At 37.7% G+C, this 20,451-nt stretch overlaps 1 protein-coding gene across 1 annotated transcript in view; it reads left to right on the plus strand.

Moving 5' to 3' along the window:
* Positions 1-20,451, plus strand: part of drd2.S (dopamine receptor D2 S homeolog) — a 194,839-nt gene that overhangs the window by 129,366 nt on the left and 45,022 nt on the right. The window contains exon 3 of the mRNA XM_041571402.1: positions 17,294-17,403. Coding sequence (XP_041427336.1) covers positions 17,294-17,403 — 110 coding nt within the window. The remainder of the gene's footprint in view (positions 1-17,293; positions 17,404-20,451) is intronic.

The following is a 20,451-nucleotide window of genomic DNA, read 5'->3' on the forward strand; positions in this document are numbered from 1 at the left end:
TTCTGATCAGTTTGATGCTATTACCTCAAGAAGCAGGCACTCTTGAAAAATAGTTAATGTCCCTGGGTGCAGAATCAACTAATTTATCCACTTCAACCACAGAGAGATCCACACTCACAGGTCTTCAAATTGCTAAAATATTTTATTATTACAGAGCTAGGGACTAAAGTTATGGCCTACCCTAAGGCCTTTCAAAGAGAAAGGCCTTAGGGTAGGCTGAAATGTTAGTCCCTAGCTCTGTAATAATAAAATATTTTATCAATTTGAAGACCTGTGAGTGTGGATTTATCTGTGGTTGAAGTATATATATATATATATATATATATATATATATATATATATATATATATATATATATATATATACTTCAACCACAGATAAATCCACACTATATATATATATATATATATATATATATATAAATGTACAGGAACATTTCTAATTTCTATGGGATTTTTAGAATTGTATTTATCAATGGGTAAAAGTTAGATGCATAAAATTAATTTATTTAATAATAAAACTTGTAAATTTAGAACTACCAATATCAAAGAGCAAAAAATATTTTATTTTGAAATGAAAGCATCAGTTAATGCATTTTTGACTTATATTAGAAGGTAGTTAACTGTTGTTCTGGTTTGTATTTAAGGGCTGGGACACACTGGGCGATTTGGGGAGATTTAGTCACCTGGCAACTAATCGCCGCGACTTTTCTCCCCGAATGCCTCCCCTCGCTCTGCGCCTGGATAAAATGAAAAGTCGCTGGCGCTAATCACACACGGCGATACATTTTCCGAAGTCTCTCGAAGTTGCCTCATGTGGAAAAGTGGTGACTTCGGAAAACGAATCCCTCCGTGTGATTAGCGCAGACAATTTTTCATTTTAGCCAGGCGCAGAGCGAGGGAAGGCATTCGTGGTTGCAGAAAGTTGCGGCGATTAGTCGCCAGGCAACTAAATCTCCCCAAAATCGCCCAGTGTGTCCCAGCCCTAAAAGACAAACCATGTGTGTCAGTTAACCGAGTCATAAAAAACATTTTTTCTTCCTCAAGAAATGTGGCAGGAATAATTACTTTAATTGTACCATATCAAAGTCAGTATTTGCTTCTTTTTCTCTCTTTTAATTGTTTTAATTATTTTCTTTTTAGTTCCTTATCTTGATGCTTAGTTTTTGCCATTTAATAACTACTATACTTGAACATATGCATGTGATTTTTTAGTTAAATCATCATCACTGGCTTTTCAAGTTTACCTTAAAGGTCAGTGAACCGCTAATAGAACAAATTCTTCCTCCTGTTTTGCACATTACTCAGTAGTCCAATTACTGTCTGTATAAGTGCTGTGCTTTGTAATAATCCCTAAGCTCTTCTACTATATATAAAATTGGCTAGAAACCGACAAAAATGTCCCACTGGTAACGTTGAGATACAACTTGCCACTGCTGCAATTGCAGCATTTTTTAAAACAAAATTTTATTAGGTTTAGTTACATTTTATGTACATTTCTATATAATTAATTGTCCTTAAATGACTTATTGCTGAGTATTTTATAAACAAATTTTTTTTTCACATTTCATAAAATTTCCACTGAATTCAAATTTGATTTTGGAGAGCTTTACATTTTTTTCTGTGGCATAAGCCATATACAGTAGTAATATATCACAGATCCAGGCACATTATAGTGAATGTTTGAGAGCAACTTTCCTACCGCTATGCTGCAATTTTTGGTCTCATCATTGGCCATTTTGAAAAATACAGATTCTCTATAGAAACGTATAGATGAATCAAATGATGGTACAGTACTGTAAATCAAACACATCTCTACTAACCATAAATAGAATGTACTAATTCAAACCCTCTTACTCCCTGCCCCAGATGGACAGATGCGATTTGTAAAAAGGAAAGATAACGTCCCATCCAAATGCCACCAAATTATAGATGTCAGCTATTGTTGACTAGGGGGCCCACTTAACAATCGAATTGTGATTTTTTTTTTGCACACAAATCATGAAAAAGTTGTTTTCCCTATATTTCTAAAAAGCGCTAAACATTCAAGATTTTTTAAGTGAAAAAAAAACACGAATGCATTTAATGCCAAACCTGGCCAAGAAGTCAAGGGGTGGATACTTTTAGGCAATTTTAAATGTAATCATTCGTGTCTCAATCATCTCTTTTTTCCTTTCATACTTTTTTTAATCTGAACTTTTAGGGGCAGATGTATCAAGGGTTAATTAACCCTCGATATTTTACTGCCGAATTAAGTTGAAGGATTTTGCGCAATTCGTTCAATCAAGCGATCGAAGGAATAATCGTTCGATCGAACGATTAAACCTTCGAATCGAACGATTCGAAGGATTTTAATCCATCGATCGAAGGATTATCCTTCGATCAGAAAATTGTTACTAAGCCTATGGGGACGTTCCCCATAGGCTAACATTGGCCTCAGTAGGTTTTAGGTGGCGAACTAGGGGGTCGAAGAAATTTACTTCGATTATCGAATGGTCGAATATTTGAACGATTTTTAGTTCGAATTGTTCGATTCTAAGTCGAAGGTCGTAGTCGAAGGTCGAAGTAGCCAATTCAGTGGTCGAAGTAGCCAAAAAAACCATTCAAAATATTTTTCCTTTATTCCTTCACTCAAACTTAGTGAATGGGCCCCTTAATAAATTCACTGACATTTGTGGTTTTAGCATTTGGGAGTTTAGCTGTGGTTTCAAAAACTGACCTTCAATAAATAAGCCTCCCCATCTCACATTTGTATAGTTGCAAGCAGTTGCTGGTGGTTAGGATATACATTTATAAATGTATGTAAAATAGTGTACACTGAAAAGGTGTACATGAATAAGTGGTATATTGATAGAGCTACAGTATGTTTTTTTTTCTCCTTAATGCCATGCATTTTCATGCAAAAATAATACATTATAAAAAAAACTACCTGTGCAAGTTATAAAGTTGCAATTTTTTTCACTTCCTTTGACTTTGTGTAACCCATCAAATTGTACAGTGTAATAATAATAATAATAATAATAATAATAATCATAGGACAAACAATTCATGGTGTAAAATGCTGTGTAAAAAGTAATGTCTTTATTTTTTACTGTGTTTTTCTCCGGGCTAGCACTTATAAGCTTATTACACTTTTCTGCACATTCTCATAAAATCAATACACAGTTTTATAAATACAATGGTTTTTACATGTGTACCATTGCAGTAAAATGCAACAGTTTACAAACACACATTTATAAATGTCCATTAGTAAGGTAAGATGGTTACAAAGACAGAAGGGTTAGAGCTTATGCTGTTTATAGAGAAATAGTTCTTACCATAGCCTACTGGTAAGCAAGTAGTCTGCAGTGAATGCTATGTTAGAGAAAACAGTTCCTCAGCCTAAATCTCCTGTTTATCTCCAGTAATTTGTAGTTGAGGCATTTTCATCTATGTTTTTCATTTTAAGTATTCTATATTTAAATATTTCCTCTTTCAGAAAATTGCCAATCATTCCATTGCTAAATTCAATTTCTACAGCATTTCATCAAGAGATGTAAACTGGCAGTCCGCAACTTCTTATTTCAACTCAGCAACTACAGTATATTCCTGCTTCTATGTGGTGATATAACTAAAGTTCAGTGAGCGCTCGGGGGGTTATTTATTGTATATATAATATATTATAATATAATATATTTATTTCTAAGTCTGTTTTTTTCTGGGCAGATATTTAAAGGGGAAAACACAATTTTTTAAAAGAAAAAAAAACTTTAATTCTATGATTTATTAAACCCCGATTGTGTTAAAAGTCCTAATAAAAAAGTACTCCAACTCAGACCTGCAGAGCTCTTGTAGAAGTCAATGGCATGTCCCATTGATATCCTGATCTGTGAAGGGTTTTGTTCAATAATCTAAAGATTTTGTGGTTTTAGGTATCAAATCCAAAAAAGTTGGAGGCTTAAGGCATCAAATCTAAAAAAGTTGCAGTTTTCATTGACAAATCAGAAAAATTTATCCGATTCGGATTTTTTCATGATTTTCAAGTTTTTTTCTGCACAGGATATTTTCAGAAACATTTATTGATAAATAGGGGTAAAAAGTCTGTGTGTGGATTTGGTTGGAGTCGTTTTCAGAAAATAGCGAGAACTTTTTGGAGATCAGAGACGTAAACGTGAAATTTACATTACATAGCAACACTCCTAAAACCCACATTTTTCTGGTCAAGGTTTTAAAGAAAAAAACACATTTGTCATGGAAATTTTTTTTGAATTATTAATGATTTATTAAACCCTGATGCTGTTAAAAGTCTAAATAAAAAATTACTCCATCTCAAACTTGCCGAGGTCATGTAGAAGTCAATGTCCCTTTTACAATTGGAAGATATAATGATCTGTGGTTTTCAGGTGATAATCTGAAAAATTCTGAGTTTTCTGGTGTCAAATCTGAAATTTGTATGATTCAAATTTTTCATGATTTTATAGTTTTTTCCCACAGCTAATTTTTCAGTTGATTGATAAAGATGCAAAATGTATTACGTGAAAAATCCACGAGAGCCTTTAATACCAAACTTTGGCAAGTAAATGTTGTGTGAGGTGATATATATGTCATAGAAAACTGTGCTAATTTTTAGAGGTTTTCAGATTTTTTTTGCGGATGTTTTTTGACATATTTGGATATTTTAGCGTTCTTTTTTCGCTCTTACTTTTTGTATTCTGACATTTTAATGAATACATTTAATTACAATTGGGGTTTTAGAGTTTATGAGTTTAGTTGTGGTTTCAAAAACCTCTAAATCCATATTGCAAGAAAGAGAGACAAAGTTGACATATATCTTCAGATATGGAAAATATAGATTCCATTTTACAAAATAAGAAATATACCAATTTCGATATATAGATAGATGAGAGCAATATAGAAGGAGAAAAGATATATGATTTATCAAAACAATAGAAAATATTAGAGAAATTCATATATTAAACGACAAATACACCAAATGGATAATTAACGTTATCTATTTCTATTCTTCAATACTTTTCCTGTCTATATTTGCTATGGTGTAAATATGACGGTAATTATTTTTTTTCTGCTTGATCCCCAACCCTTTTTTTCTTTCTGTACCCTAATACTTGAAAAACCATATAACAAGAGATGTAATTACTTACATTCTGTTGCACAATTATATGGGAGCTTTTTACCAGCAGTAGGCTTTGTGGTGTAAAGACAACACAGGAAACTAAATTCCTGCCACCAGACCATATTAATCAAAAATGTTGCATTTAAGAGAGTTTTTTTACTAAAAGTCTTTTTTTTCTGGTTGGAGTTTTAAAATAGGAAAAAAACTTGATTTCTTCTACGTCCCTCCATGTCAGTACACATGGGGCATTGCCCCTCCCAGACCTGGAGGTAGGACCTATAACATAGCCAATCCAAATGAATCATGACCTATAAGACCACATGACTTCCTGCTCACCACAGTTATTTTTTGTCCTACTGGACAGGGTGGTAGGATCTCCCTCCTCACTTTTTATTTTTTGTTGATTTTTGAGAGAAATCAAAGACGTTTTTTGTTTTTCTTTTGTATTTTCTTTTTGTTTATTTATTTTTTACCTCTGTGTAGACACAGAGGGATGATTCCCAGGTAATGGAGAAGATTTTACCTGATGCCTCAAGACGCATAATCTGTAAATTATCGCTTATTGGGAAGAAATGCAGGTGTGGGCATACCCATGGTCCTAGCCCTGTGCTTAAAGGACCAGTAACATAAAAAAAAATGTTTAAAAATTCGTTAGAGCACAACAAAAAATGAACACAGAGACAAATTAAACTTTTAAATAGCAAAGACTTTATTAAGAAATAACTTACAGAAAGTCCACTTCCTGTCCTCTTCAGAAACGGCGAAAAGGCGACCATCCACACTGCAGTGATCGATTTTTCCTCCCTGGCTATTCACTGACATCTTCCTCCCGGCGTCCAGCATAAGCAGTGTCTGTCACAGGCTCTTCTCTCCTTCACCGTAGATCGGCTTCCCTCCTCCGCTCTCCTCACCTCCCTCCTGCTCTCCTACTCTCAGAGAGAGACATGCGGCGCCTGGTTACATTCCAGTTATAGGCAGAACAGAAAGCCGCAGGTTACTTACAGGCGTCCAGCAGCAGCATTGTCAGAGGCTCTCCTTTACCGTGCATCAGCTTCCCTCCTCCGTGACATGGGCAAGTTTTATAACTCGGGTAGACTCTTCAGCAAAGGCCTTTCATACGCAGGAATATTCCAAATGTGAGCAAGCAGCCCACGAGAGCAGTGAGCGATCCTTGTCTGTGCCCTCCACTCCCACGTGGGAACTGGCCTGGGATTAACCCTATCGCTGCTAACTGATCAGGATCCCTCAGCAGGCGCCACTTCTGATGGTTCTTCAGACGTCTTTTGTAAGAGGGAGGTGAGGAGAGCGGAGGAGGGAAGCCGATCTACGGTGAAGGAGAGAAGAGCCTGTGACAGACACTGCTGCTGCTGGATGCCGGTAGGAAGATGTCAGTGAATGGCCAGGGAGGATAAATCGATCGCTGCAGTGTGGATGGTCGCCTTTTCTGAAGAGGACAGGAAGTGGACTTTCTGTAAGTTATTTCTTAATAAAGTCTTTGCTATTTAAAAGTTTCATTTGTCTTGGTGTTAATTTTTTGTTGTGGTCTAACGAATTTTTAAACATTTTTTTTTTATGTTACTGGTCCTTTAAATAGCCCCCCTGCTATATGCCTAGCGAGGCACAAGATTCAATCTAGTGCTTTTTGGGAAGAGACACAGTTGTGGGCTTCCCACATTATTACCTGTGAGCCTTTTATTTTTTCTTCTGTATTTTTATTTATTTATTTATTTATTTATGTTTGCTTATTTTTTACCTCTGTGTGGACACAGAGGGATGATTCCCAGGTAATGGAGAAGAATTTACCTGATGCCTCAAGACGCATAATCTGTAAATTATTGCTTATTGGGAAGAAGTGCAGGTGTGGGCATACCCATGGTCCTAGCCCTGTGCTAAAAAAGCCCCCCTGCTATATGCCCAGCGAGGCACAAGATTCAATCTAGTGCTTTTTTGGGAACAGACACAGGTGTGGGCTTCCCACATTGTTACCTGTGAGCTTTTTGGACTCCCCTTTTCTTTTGAGTTATGTGAGACTTTACAGAACTCTACAGAACTTCTGCAAAAGGGCCGTGGGTATGCATATGGGCTAGTTCTAACTGCCTGAAGCTGGTGAGTATGATTCTTCATTATCTACTGTGTGTAGTGCCCTGGGAAGTATGCATGCTAATTAGCTAATTATGTCCCTCAGCTGAGAGCTATTGGGGCTTTGGCTGGAGTTTCCATCCAGCTAATTAGCCACTCTGATAAGGTGCAGGTGTGCCTTCGCCCCGTTGCTATTGCTGTTTAATATTTTAAGCCTTGTATGGGTGAACCTGCATCCTCTATGCAGACACAGAAGTTATATTGGCTCATGTTACTAAGGCACCTCCAGGAAGGGCTAGAGGTTGCACTGCTCAAGCAGTATGGCATCTCCTTCCTTCTTATGAGTCTGCTCTTAACAAGCAGTGTTCCACCTGGATATTCCTGCTGACAAGCCTGAGCTATCTGGTAAGGTGCCTGTGTTCCCCTGACTTCTTGTATTATCTGAAGTCTTATGTTGTGAGCTGGCGTCCTCTGTGCAAAATACAGTATTGGCTCTTGCTACACTTTAAGTACTGGCTGGTGAATCCCTCTGCCTAAGCAGTGTGGTACCTGAATCCAGAGATTTTGATTTCTCAGTATCCATTGTGTATTTGAAACATTAATTTCACTGGGAAGTCTGCATGTTAATATGCTTAATATGTCCCTCAGCTGAAAGCTATCAGGGCTTTGGCTGGAGTTTCCATCAAGCTAACTAGTCACTATCTGGTAAGGTGCAGGTGTTCCTTTGGCCCCTTTGCTATTGCTGTTTAATATATTTTAAGTTTTGTATGGGTGAACCTGCATCCTCTTGGCTGACACAGTGGTTATATTGGCTCATGTGCTCAAGCAGTATGGCACCTCCTTCCTTTCTTATGAGTCTGCTCTTAACAAGCAGTGTTCCACTGGACTGGATATTCCTGCTGACAAGTCTGAGCTATCTGGTAAGCTGCCTGTGTTCCTTCTTATATTATATAAAGTCGTATGTTGTGAGCTGGAGTCCTCTGTGCAAAATGCAGTTACACAAGGTACTAAGTCTGCATGTTAATAAGCTAATTATGTCCCTCCGCTGAAACCTATCCGAGTTCTAGCTGAAGTTTCCAACCTGCGGACTTTTCATTGCTATCAGGTAATGTGCAGATACTCCTCAGTTTGCTACTGTTGTTTCTATTGTCCTCTGTGCAGACACAGAGGTTATATTTGCCTTTTATTACACTGGGTGCTTGCAGGGTTGGCTGGAGGCTTGCACTGCTGAAGCAGTATGGTAGCCCCTTCCTTCCTTACATTGAGTCTGCTCAGTGCTGTAACCTGATGTCATTGGGCCCCACAGCAAATTCATTTTAGGGCCCCTAACATATCCAGAGGTTGTGCTTTTTCACCAATACGTATTGAAATTGCTCTTTATTTGGGCCTCATGGGTCCCTATACCTTTTGGGCCCACCTGCAGCCGCAGGGTCTGCTTCCTCTTTAGTTACACCCCTGAGTCTGCTCCTTAGAAGCAGTCTGCCACCAAGGATCTGACTGGATTATTCCTACTGTCTAGCGCATATTATCTGGTTAGGTGCCTGTATTCCTCTGACTTCTTGTATAGTTGTCATCTGAGGTCTTAGGTTTGTGAGCCCGAGTTCTCTGCGCAGACACAGTAGGCAAGTGTGCTCTTATTACACCTGGTATTTCCAGAACCGGCTAGGGGTTTGTTCTGCTGTAGCAGCATTGTGCCCCATTTTTTCCTATGATGTTTCCACACTTAACAGGCAGTGTTCCGAGTTATATGGTGTCTTTTTGTGTGATGTAGGCCTTCTCTTAGATATTCTATTCCCATCTGGTGGCTTTTGTTGGGAGCTCAGTTGTAGTTATACTACATCTACTGAGTTTTTGTGACTGTAGGTTTCCCTTCTTTAATTGTTTGTAGATTAAAGGGCACTTACTGTTATGTCTATTGGCACCTTAACATGCTTGAAGCTAGCTTGTAGTCTATTGCCCTTTGTGTGGCCTCGGGCATCTCGCCAGGGAGCTGGGTTTGTGTGGCCTCTGGCTTTCATTATGGCCCTTGGCTTGCGTTAGAGCCCTTGTTTTGGTCCATGGCTTTTTACCATGGTCCTCGGCTCCTGGGTCTGCTGGCCTTTTAAAAGGGCCCTTGTTCTGCTGGCCTGTTGCATGAGCCTTTGGCTCATGTGGTCTTTTACCCTTGGCACATTTGTTTGGTTGTCCTTTTACCTGGGTTATTATGGCTGCGGGCCTGTTTTCATGGCCCTTAACTTAGGTGCTTGCTTGCCTTTTACCAGGGTTCTTGGGCTGTTGGCCTTTTCTGTGGCCCCTGGCTAAGGTGGCCGCTAGTTTTTATTATAGTCCTTGTGGGCTTGTGGCTGCCAGTCTTGGCTGTGACCTATGGTGCATAGGTCACCAGCCAGGCTGTGGCGGCTGATAGGCATGGTTACTATTCTTGCTGTGGCCCTTGGTGGGCATGTCTGTTTGCCTTGCGGCAATCCTTGGCAGGACAACAGCCATTGGTTTTGTCTTGTCTGCAATCCTTGCAGGTATGGTTCTGGTTACACCAGCAGTAGGCATGATTGACTATTTGGTTGGATCTAGCATGGGTTGTACCATCAGCTGGTGTTTGCTCTGCGTTTCACAGCCCATAGCTAATTTTGTTGCTGATTGGTATTCAGAAGCTGATGTTGGCTTACAGCTAACCTTTTCTTCTGCCTTACATGCATTGTTTTTGGTCTTGTATGCCACTGCTTATTATCAATAAGGCTGGCTTGTGGACCAGGGTTTTGCAAGTACAACAACTGACGTGCTCCGTTGTTGCATGTATGGAAATTGACTTTTGTTTCAGGTGCCAGTGCAGTTGGTTACCTTGTCCCTAAGGGTGGCATTCACAATAGCTGGCTTATGTACTATTGCTTGTGTATTCGAATTCCACTCTGGTTTTTTGCAAACACTTCAGCTGACGGGCATCTTGGCCTGCTAGTGTGACAATGGCCTTGCACATCTATGTTGGAATACATAATAGCTGGCTGGTCCACCACTGGTTGCATGTATGGTGGCTGGCTCTCTGCCAGTGGATTGTGCATCATTGCTGGTTGGTACCAGTTTTTGTAGGCTATAAGCTTCTGGCATGCCTGATTTTGGATTGTGATCCCTACTGTTGGCTGGTTCAGTAGCTTCTATGTATGGTCACAGGTTTGGTTCAGTTTTTGCATAAAATGTAGCATTGTGCAGCTTGAGCTGTAGTGGCCTCGGCTTTTGTGGGTGTTTTCTAGAACTGTAATTGGCTTGGGTCCCATTGCTTGCTTGTGTAGCAGTTGGCTGGGGCAACAGCATAGCTTACTGGTAGATGGCTTTAAGTCACAATGGTTGGTTCAGCAGCTTATCCTTGTGCTGTTGCATACCCAGTTTAGATTTGGTGGTTGGTGGAGCTACTGGGCTGTACCAGCATGGCTCTACAATGGTTACAATGATATGCTGATTTATGATAACCCAGAGTTGGTGTTCATTTAGTTAAGTCTTCATAAGGTATTATTAGCATGGAGTTAGTGGATCTTGGACTGATCTCTGGTGTAGAGGTGACTCCGGTCAGCACTGGTTTGAGCTGCTTCCATTAAGTTGCAGGACCAGGCTAATGTGGGCCAAGTCTTTTTAGGGCCACTTGCTATTGCTGAGGATCGTGTATTTCTCCAGCACTGGTGATAGATGCATTCAAGTTGTGTTTAGTTTCTGATCTGATTGATTTCCTGGTGGTTTTTAGGGTGTTTTAGTTCTGAGATGGCTATTGCCATCATTCTGGTTTTGTCCTAAGGCACCTTTTTTGTTTTAACAGTTGCAGGATTTTTGTTCTTCCCCAGGTGGGGTTTTGTCAGATAACCATATTGCAGGTATCCCTCTAGTCACTGAGGGAACCTTTTTAAACAGAATATGTTTATTCTTAATCTACAATGCTTGATCCTCAAGTACCGGTCTCTGTAATTTTGTGGTTGATTTTGTAGCTCTTGTTAATTGTTTACCATGTCCTAGGACATGTTGTTCTTGTGCCTTTTATCTACCCTTTTCAGGAGATATGCATTTTATCAGCTCCCCTGTTGGATGGATGTGATGCTGGCCTTTTCTCAGGGCCTCCTTAGCATCAGTTTGGTTTTTGCATTATGTTGGTTATTCCCACCCCTTTTTTTCGGTGCATGGCTTGGTAGATCCCATGTGTACTGACATGGAGGGACGTAGAAGAAATAGAGAATTTTACTTACCTACTTGACGTAAATTCCTTTTCTTCTAGTCCCGACATGTCAGTACAGGGTTTCCCATCCCAATTATTTATTTTGGTTACTGTACTGCTATGGCAAAAGTATAACTGTGGTGAGGAGGAAGTCATGTGGTCTTATAGGTCATGATTCATTTTGATTGGCTATGTTATAGGTCCTACCTCCAGGTCTGGGAGGGGCAATACCCCATGTGTACTGACATGTCGGGACTAGAAGAAAAGGAATTTACGTCAAGTAGGTAAGTAAAAAAAAGATTTTGAAATTTACTATGAAGCCGATATTTTAGCAAAAATGATTGAGTATTGTGGGGATAATTCTGACTTGCAATGGAGTACTATAGAAAACCATTGGACAGGAAACTTACTACATTGTTTACCTTGGATATGGAAGGAAAATATACCCGAGTGTTAAATCTCAAATTTTGAATAACTGTTTCGAAATATGGCAAAATGTGAATAAAAAGCTGTTGTTAGCACCTTATCCTTCACCGCTTATACCATTATATAACAATGTGGAATTTATACCAGGAAGGTTGGATCAGGGATAATCCTTAGCATTTAATATAAGAAACCCACTTGTAATGAATTGCCTTTCCCCAAATGCCAATGAAAACACATTGATTGATCAGAAAAGAGAAACTTGGTCTCATAGAGATAGCTGGAGGCATCAACAAATACAACATTTTTTATTAGAACTAAAAATAGATAGGTCATACCCTCAATACCCTTCCTTACAAATCATGGGGAAAGGATTTAGAGATTACTATAGTTGACAATAAGAGGGAAAGAATATTCCAGATAAATAAATGCTCGATCAGTAATAGATTGCAAGAGTCCTCGTACAAATTATTATCCAGATGGTATAGACCATTGGTTGCTCTTGGTTGGAGATGTGAAATAGACCCAGGGACATTGGAACATATTTGGATATCATGTCCTTTAATTCAGTCTTACTGGACAGAGGTGGTAGAGATATGTTCTACAATAATGGGATATCAAATACTATGGAATTTTATTTTTCCACAAATATGAACCAGAACACTGTGTAAAGTAAGACTTGCTCCTACAACTGCTTATAGCAGCTAAAGCTCAAATTCCTCAATTATGGAGAAGTAAAAAAATTCCAAATAAAGAAAAATGGTTCCAAATAATAAATTATATTTGTTTAATGGAAGAACTAACGGCATCCATAAATAATAGATATAGCAAATATACTGCTATATGACTGCCCTGGAGAGAAAATATTTCAAATGTAAATAATCATACCGGAACCCTTTGGGTTCAGTAAAAGGATGGATATAACAAAATTGGTATTTGTCACTAAGCGAGACTGTAGAACATTCACAGGAAAAATATAGAAAGATAAAATGGGGGAAAGGGTTAAACACTATGATGGATGTAAATATCATATGTAAAACAAGCAGTTAAATTATAAGTTAAATTAAAAGATGTATTATTTTCTGAAGAAGAAAATAATACACAACAACAACAACAAGACGTTACAAGCTTATTGAAAGTAAAGATAATATATATGCGGTAATACGAGATTACTGTTTGACGAAAAAAATAAATGTTGTACCCTTTTTTTTGTGTTGATGCAATAAAAGAGAATACAAAAAAAAAAATAATCCATGTCAAATCTGCCAAGGTCATGTAGAAGTTAATGGCAGATTGCACTGGATTGGTTACAATAATCCGAATGTACGATTCAGATTTTTTTTCCCGCACCAGATTTTTTTTTATAGTTAATTTATTGATAAATAAAGTAAAAATGTGGATGGGAGTTTGGTTGAAGTGGTTTTAATAAAATAATATAAAATATTTGGATTTTAGTAAATAATCCCCTAAATGTATGTATCTGTCCCACTAATTATTTTTTTGCAGTAAAATTTCAAAAACTGCTTGGTTTTTTAATAGTAGGTTCCAAAATCTTCTTCAGTGCTAACAGATCAGAGTGGCCAATCAGCAGGTAGCACTGACTGGTCTGCTGCTCTGAATGAAGCATCTGCTTGGGCAGTGGGTTACTTATAGAGATGACACCTTTTGTTTGTAATATTTGGTGTGTAGTCACATATCCAGCAAGGTAGATAGTATTATAACATCTATAACATCTATTTTCTATAAGAAACTTGCACAGCATTTTAGCTAAAAGTGTAATTTCTTGCTAACAGTCACTTACTTAAAGGGATACTGTCATGATTTTATGGTGTCATTTTTATTTCTAAATTGCAGGGTTTACACTGCAAATAATTCACTCTACAATGTAAAATGTAATTACTAACACAAGTATATTTTTTAGTAGTAATATTGGTGTGTAGGCAGGCATTTTGCCTGGTCATGTGCTTTCAGAAAATGCCAGCACTTCAGGATGGAACTGCTTTCAGACAGGCTATTGTTTCTCCTACTCAATGTAACTGAAGGTGTTGCAGTGGGACAGGGATTCTTACTATTAAGCGCTGTTCTTATATCTACCAGGGAGCCGTTCTGGTTACCTTTCCATTGTTCTGTTGATGGGCTGCTGGGGGAGAGGAAGGGAGCTGATGATATCACTACAACTTGCAGTACAGCAGTAAAGAGTGACTGAAGTTTATCAGAACACAAGTCACTGGGGGCACCTGGGAAACTGACAATATGTCTATACCCATGTCAGATTTCAAAATTAAATATAAAAAAATCTGCTGTTTTAAAAAACGGATTTCAGGGTTGAAGTCTGCTGGAACCAATGACAGTATCCCTTTAAACACATTTAGCTTCCACAGTCTAGCCATTTACAGCAAGGAGTAACTCAGTTATAAAAGGGAAAAAAAATCTCCTTAAACTGGATACACTACCATAAAGCTTACAGATATACAGAACTCAGAAGTGGGAAATAAGAAAAAAAAACTATACCCAGTATGGCACAAACTCGAGTAATTTGACTATAAAAGAATAAAATGATGGAATTAAGCCGTTCAATGACTTTGCTCCACCTTGTCTAAACAAGCCCCAGGAAATAGATGTTTTATTGGTTGTTACTAATACAGTAAGCAAATTGTATAGGCATTTGTATGCATTCTTAAAACAGAAAAAAAGAAATAAACCTTGTGCCAGCAACTTACTGCATGTCAGCAGGTGAAAAAAATGTCAGAGAAACAGCATTTCTAATGAAGGTCTCTTGTAGTTGAACACTGCATTTGATGTTTCATTGTGATAAAATGCCACTTGTTATTTTCTCTATTCCCCTAGAGCAAAACTAAAGCCTGGATTTTCGGAGTGACAGCACCTTGTGCAGGTTCCATGTGATTTAGCAAGCATGTGTCTTTTACTTTTAATAAAAATTATTTTCATTTTACTGCCATTTTTTAAATCAAGAGTGAAGTGGTAAAATTGTCCATATTCAGTAATAATTGCATTTACATGGACATGTACTGTGTCTATGCAATTATGACATAGTGAAAATGTTTCAGCCAAAAAAGCTAAATAATCTCTTGAGCTGTAAACATTTCCTATGAGTTATATTATGAATTAAAAAATGGACATGCAAGCTTTTTCTGTAGTAGTTGTCGTGCTGGTGCAGGCTCTACATCAGCATATACACCACCTATGGGTAAAATCTATGTTAATCCATATCAATTTGGTGCTGGTTTTATATGACATGCTGTAGGAAGCATAAAACAGCAGTATACTAATAAAGTACCAAAGCCACTTGCACTTGTTAATTATGAGTAAATTCACTAACATAATTAGTAAGGCGCCGATATGGGTTAAGTAACAATTGCAATGCGCCGCAGTACTACAAGGAATCGGTGGGTATATTAGTATTGGCACTGGCACTATTGTACACTGGCACTAATTAATCACTCTCTCCCCCCTCCCCTTTTTTATTCCCCCCCCCCTTTAAGCTTGCTGTACAGGAATGTATGTAATTTAACTGTTGAAAAATAAAATAAAATTTATTATAAAAAAAAAAATAAAGTACCAAAGCAAAGAATCAGTGATAAACAGCCAGCCAACCACCTACATTTGGAGGCACATTCAGTCCTCCAGGATATTCCAGATCTCTGACCGATGGACCCTTCCGGCCATTTCACCTCACTTTATGCCCAAGGGCTCTGCCTTATACTCATTGCTAACGTCCCCATAATCCACAAATACATTTTATATGTATATTAAATACACTAATTCACCTTGACTTTGAATGCCTGTAATCCACAAATACTGGTAAATTTACACCAGGACATCAGGGGTCCACCCAAAAACCTTGTAAAGCAAACAAAAATTACTTAGACCAGGGGCCAACTCTCAGTACTATTATTTTACTTCTCCTTATTCAACCTCTATTCTCCTAGTTTCTTTTATTTACATACTAAAATTTATTATTCCATCAATTTAGCCTCTCTGTTGTCATTGAAACAGGGTATGGCCATGAAATAGGCCAAATGTTTAGCAGCATGATGATCCACTGACACCTGGGCCCATCAGGAGTTTTTCTGGTAGCCTGGTTGAACCAGTCAGACAATGAATTTACGCATACTGGGGCATTAGTGATGGGCGAATTTGTCCCTTTTCGCTTCATAGCGAAATTCACAGATTTGCCGCAAAATTTGCGAAATGGACAAAAAATTTGTGAAACGCAAATTTTGACATCAAAATTGACATTGATATTTGACGCACATTAAAGTCAATCGGCGTCCGTTAAATTGTCCGTTAAATTGTCAAATTTCTGCTGGCAATTTCGCAAAATTATTCACTGGCAACGAAATGAGGAAATGCGCCGCAAATTCGCGCCTGGCAAATAAATTCGCCCATCACTAATCAGCATCAATAGATATTTTATTGAATGCTCGAAAATTTTGTAAAAAGTTTGAAAAAAGGTTATAAGCCACCTCAGAGCAGTGTGTGTGCATGGGAGGCTCATGTAAATTACAAGTAAATTGTTTGAAACAAAAAAGTGTGAATTTCAATCATCAAAAATGTGTTTCATGTTAGTTAATATGGTGTGTTTTTACATTTATTTTACATTAAAGATAAAGCAGTATTCAGTAAGCCAAAACCTATGATCAACTTATATAGAACATATTCAAGTACATATCTTGGAAATAATGATTTAATGAAATCCCAGTGTTGCAAATTGAGATTCTCTCCATAATTAGTGGGGATAAAACACATTTCAGCTAAACTTAAGTATCTGATTCAATTTGAAGTTCAGAAACTAATTTACTGAATGTGCAATCATTATAACATTGTCACGCTGAAATCAAGCTAACAATTAACATAACACTTGTTAAAATGCAAGATATAAAAATGTTGTGGTTATTTTATTCATATTCCTTTAAACTACAACACATTTTGTTTCATTAAGGTACTTTTTTCCACCCGGAGACCTAACCTTAAAGACTGCATATGGGATTCCTGCGAAAATATGTAGCCTAGTTGTGTCATGTAGAGTTTTTGCCTGGGAGATATATTAATAGGAAAAGGTGAGGCTAATGGTCACTGGTGGTTTAAGCATAGAAAATGTATGTAAGGAACTACAGAAATAAGGTGTACTTCTAATTGTCTTGCAAAACTCAATTGCCGTTAGTTAGAGATGCATTTTAAAACTGTGTATTTTCCTGTGGTTCTTCATAATATGTTGCTAACATTATTTAACTATAGGTCCTACAAATAATTTTTGTCACTGATACATTATTTTGTTGTTTTTTATCAGGCACGGAATATTCTTTGAACAGTATCAAACCACTCATCTCTTGATCACTCCTATAAAGATATTGTATAAGCTTCCAACAGGTTTTTTTGTTCAGAACATAGCTAAAAGTTAATTTTCTTTTATCAGATACACATCTACACTATTGATTTTCTGTTCTGGCGGCTCTTTTTACTTCCTAGGTGGTTGGCGAGTGGAGGTTTAGTCGGATCCACTGTGATATCTTTGTCACCCTTGATGTTATGATGTGTACCGCAAGTATCCTTAATCTTTGTGCCATCAGCATTGACAGGTAAGAGGCGCCACAATAGGCCAAATTTTATTTCTGACAGAGGTGGATTTTTACTTTTTCACCTCATCCATATTAAAATAAATTTCTATGAAAATGTTTTGGGAATTCATGCAAAATCTATTCATGCATTCGCTCACTGTCTAGAGTTAATACATGCTAGCATTATTTTTTATTTCTTTTAAAGTATTAGATCTAATATGTTTTTGACAAAAAAAAATAAAACATTTTAGCTTTTATCTGACAAAAATCGGAGAATGGAATTAATAAATTAATTCTAGATTTTGGTATCATCTGCATACTTAAAGGCAATTCATTTTAGCATATTACAGAGTTATCAATGAGAGAATTTGGGGAAGAAGAGTTTTTTCCAGCACTCTTCCAGCAATTTGGAGGCCAATGATAGTAAAGAAACTGGATGGAAGTTAGTTGGTAAGCATTAGCATTAGGCATTGTTCTGCCCTTTTATCTTAACTGCAGAGTCCGAATACTAGCAGCTATATATTTAAAAACAGTGAGTAGTGTATTACTTTGGGTTTAGGAAGTTTATATTAATAATTTTATTGGTGAAACTTTGTATTTGCTACTATCTTCTTATTTATTTTGCCTTCTGAAAATACAAGCCCATTATCAGACTCCTTGAACAAATATGATGTGCTCCTCCTTTGCAATTGATCTTGGAATGCCCTGCAACATTTGAACGAATTAGTTAAAACAATCAAAAACATGAGAATTTTGGTAAGAAGAGGTTTTTTTATAGAGAATCAGAGATAAAATATCTTTTGGTTATGTCAATTTCAAATTGTTTTGCAACATAATACTGACTCATGATGGTGTGCAAGTTAAAAGTCCTATATTACCTATATAATGGTAAGGTGGGGGGAGTGTGCATGGTAATTACTTAAACACAAGGTGTCAGCTTAAAACTATGAATTAGATGGGAAATTGTTAAAGGGATCCTGTCATCGAAAAACATGGTTTTTTTTTTTTTTTAAAACGCATCAGATAATAGTGCTACTCCAGCAAAATTCTGCACTGAAATCCATTTTTCAAAAGAGCAAACAGATTTTTTTATATTCAATTTTGAAATCTGACACGGGGCTAGACATTTTGTCAATTTCCCAGCTGCCCCAGGTCATGTGACTTGTGCCTGCACTTTAGGAGAGAAATGCTTTCTGCCAGGCTGCTGTTTTTTCCTTCTCAATGTAACTGAATGTGTCTCAGTGGGACATGGGATTTTACTATTGATTGTTGTTCTTAGATCTACCAGGCATCTGTTATATTGTGTTAGGGAGCTGCTATCTGGTTACCTTCCCATTGTTCTTTTGTTTGGCTGCTGGGGAGGGAGGAGGGAGGGGGGTGATATCACTCCAACTTGCAGTACAGCAGTAAAGAGTGACTGAAGTTTATCAGAGCACAATGCAGAATTCTGCTGGAGCAACACTATTAACTGATTTATTTTGAAAAAAAAAAATTTCCACATGACAGTATCCCTTTAATAAAGAGGGTAAGTTCTAAACATGATAGGATTAAATATGTGTAAGAATTAAAGTAAGGGGAGTACCACAATACGAGTAAGAATAGGTGTATTTGTTTTGAGTTTGTTTTATTTGGTGGATTTGGAATCTGATTGTAAAATAAGTCAAAATTTTGATGAGAACATTGATACATTCTATGGAGGACAGATGTACAAAGCTTTTGGATTTGGAAGCACAGAAATGAAGTGGACTCATCTTCTGTAGTCTTCTTTAGTCTAGGAAAGAGCAGATTGAAGTTGTGATAGGGTTACATTTTAGAAGGAAAATCAAGCCTTTTTATAGTATGAAGCTGGGCTAGAAATTCATCTAGCAGTTCAACAAGAACATACAAGTCAGTCATAACAAATAGCATTGATTTGTTGGAATTGACAATAGTTTCACTAACAAAGCAAGATTCTAATGAGGAGACACTAAAGTGGAGACAATCTTTTTGACAGAAATGGTAACAAGGTGTCATCTGAAAACAAGAACAATTGATATTTTTAAGATAAAGGAGGCAATAAATGGCCTATCCTGTATGGATGGTGTTTATCCTGTGCCTGAGGTCAAATAAGGAAGATAAAAGGGTAGAGATGTCGCGAACTGTTCGCCGGCGAACTTGTTCGCGCGAACATCGGGTGTTCGGGCTCGCCGGAAGTTTGCGAACGTCGCGCGACGTTCGCCATTTTGGGTTCGCCATTGTTGGCGCTTTTTTTTGCCCTCTCACCCCAGACCAGCAGGTACATGGCAGCCAATCAGGAAGCTCTCCCCTGGACCACTCCCCTTCCCTATAAAAACCGAAGCCCTGCAGCGTTTTTTCACTCTGCCTGTGTGTGCTGAAGAGATAGTGTAGGGAGAGAGCTGCTGCCTGTTAGTGATTTCAGGGACAGTTGAAAGTTTGCTGGCTAGTAATCGTTTTGATACTGCTCTGTTATTGGAGGGACAGAAGTCTGCAGGGGTTTGAGGGACATTTAAGCTTAGGTAGCTTTGCTGGCTAGTAATCTACCTTCTACTGCAGTGCTCTGTATGTAGCTGCAGTGGGCAGCTGTCCTGCTTCTGATCTCATCTGCTGACTGCTGCAATAACAGTAGTCCTTGTAAGGACTGCTTTTATTTATTTTTTTGTTGTTTTACTACTACTACTACTACTACTACTACTATAAGAGCCCAGTGCTATTAGTCTAGCAGTGTTGGGGAGTGGGACTGGTGTGCTAATCTGCTGCTCCTAGTAGTTCAGCAGCACCAACTTTAATTTTTTTTTTTAATATTCATTTTTTTTTATTTTACTTTTTTTTATTTTACTACCGCTGTAGTAGTGTATAAGTTGACCTTTTAGGCATTATTTGCCCTGTAGGCATTATTTGCACACTGTTTTCTTCAACCCGCCATCTAGCTGTGTGACCTTGTTCACATTCTGTCTAAATATCCATAATATTACCGTCTCCAGAAAAAACACCGGAGTCACTTTTTTCAAGCAGCCATAATATATTTTACGTAATCCGTATCCACCGCTGTTGTAGTGTATACGTTGACCT

Source organism: Xenopus laevis, chromosome 7S (genome assembly GCF_017654675.1).
Source record: "Xenopus laevis strain J_2021 chromosome 7S, Xenopus_laevis_v10.1, whole genome shotgun sequence".
In the NCBI taxonomy this organism is placed as follows: Eukaryota; Metazoa; Chordata; class Amphibia; order Anura; family Pipidae; genus Xenopus; species Xenopus laevis.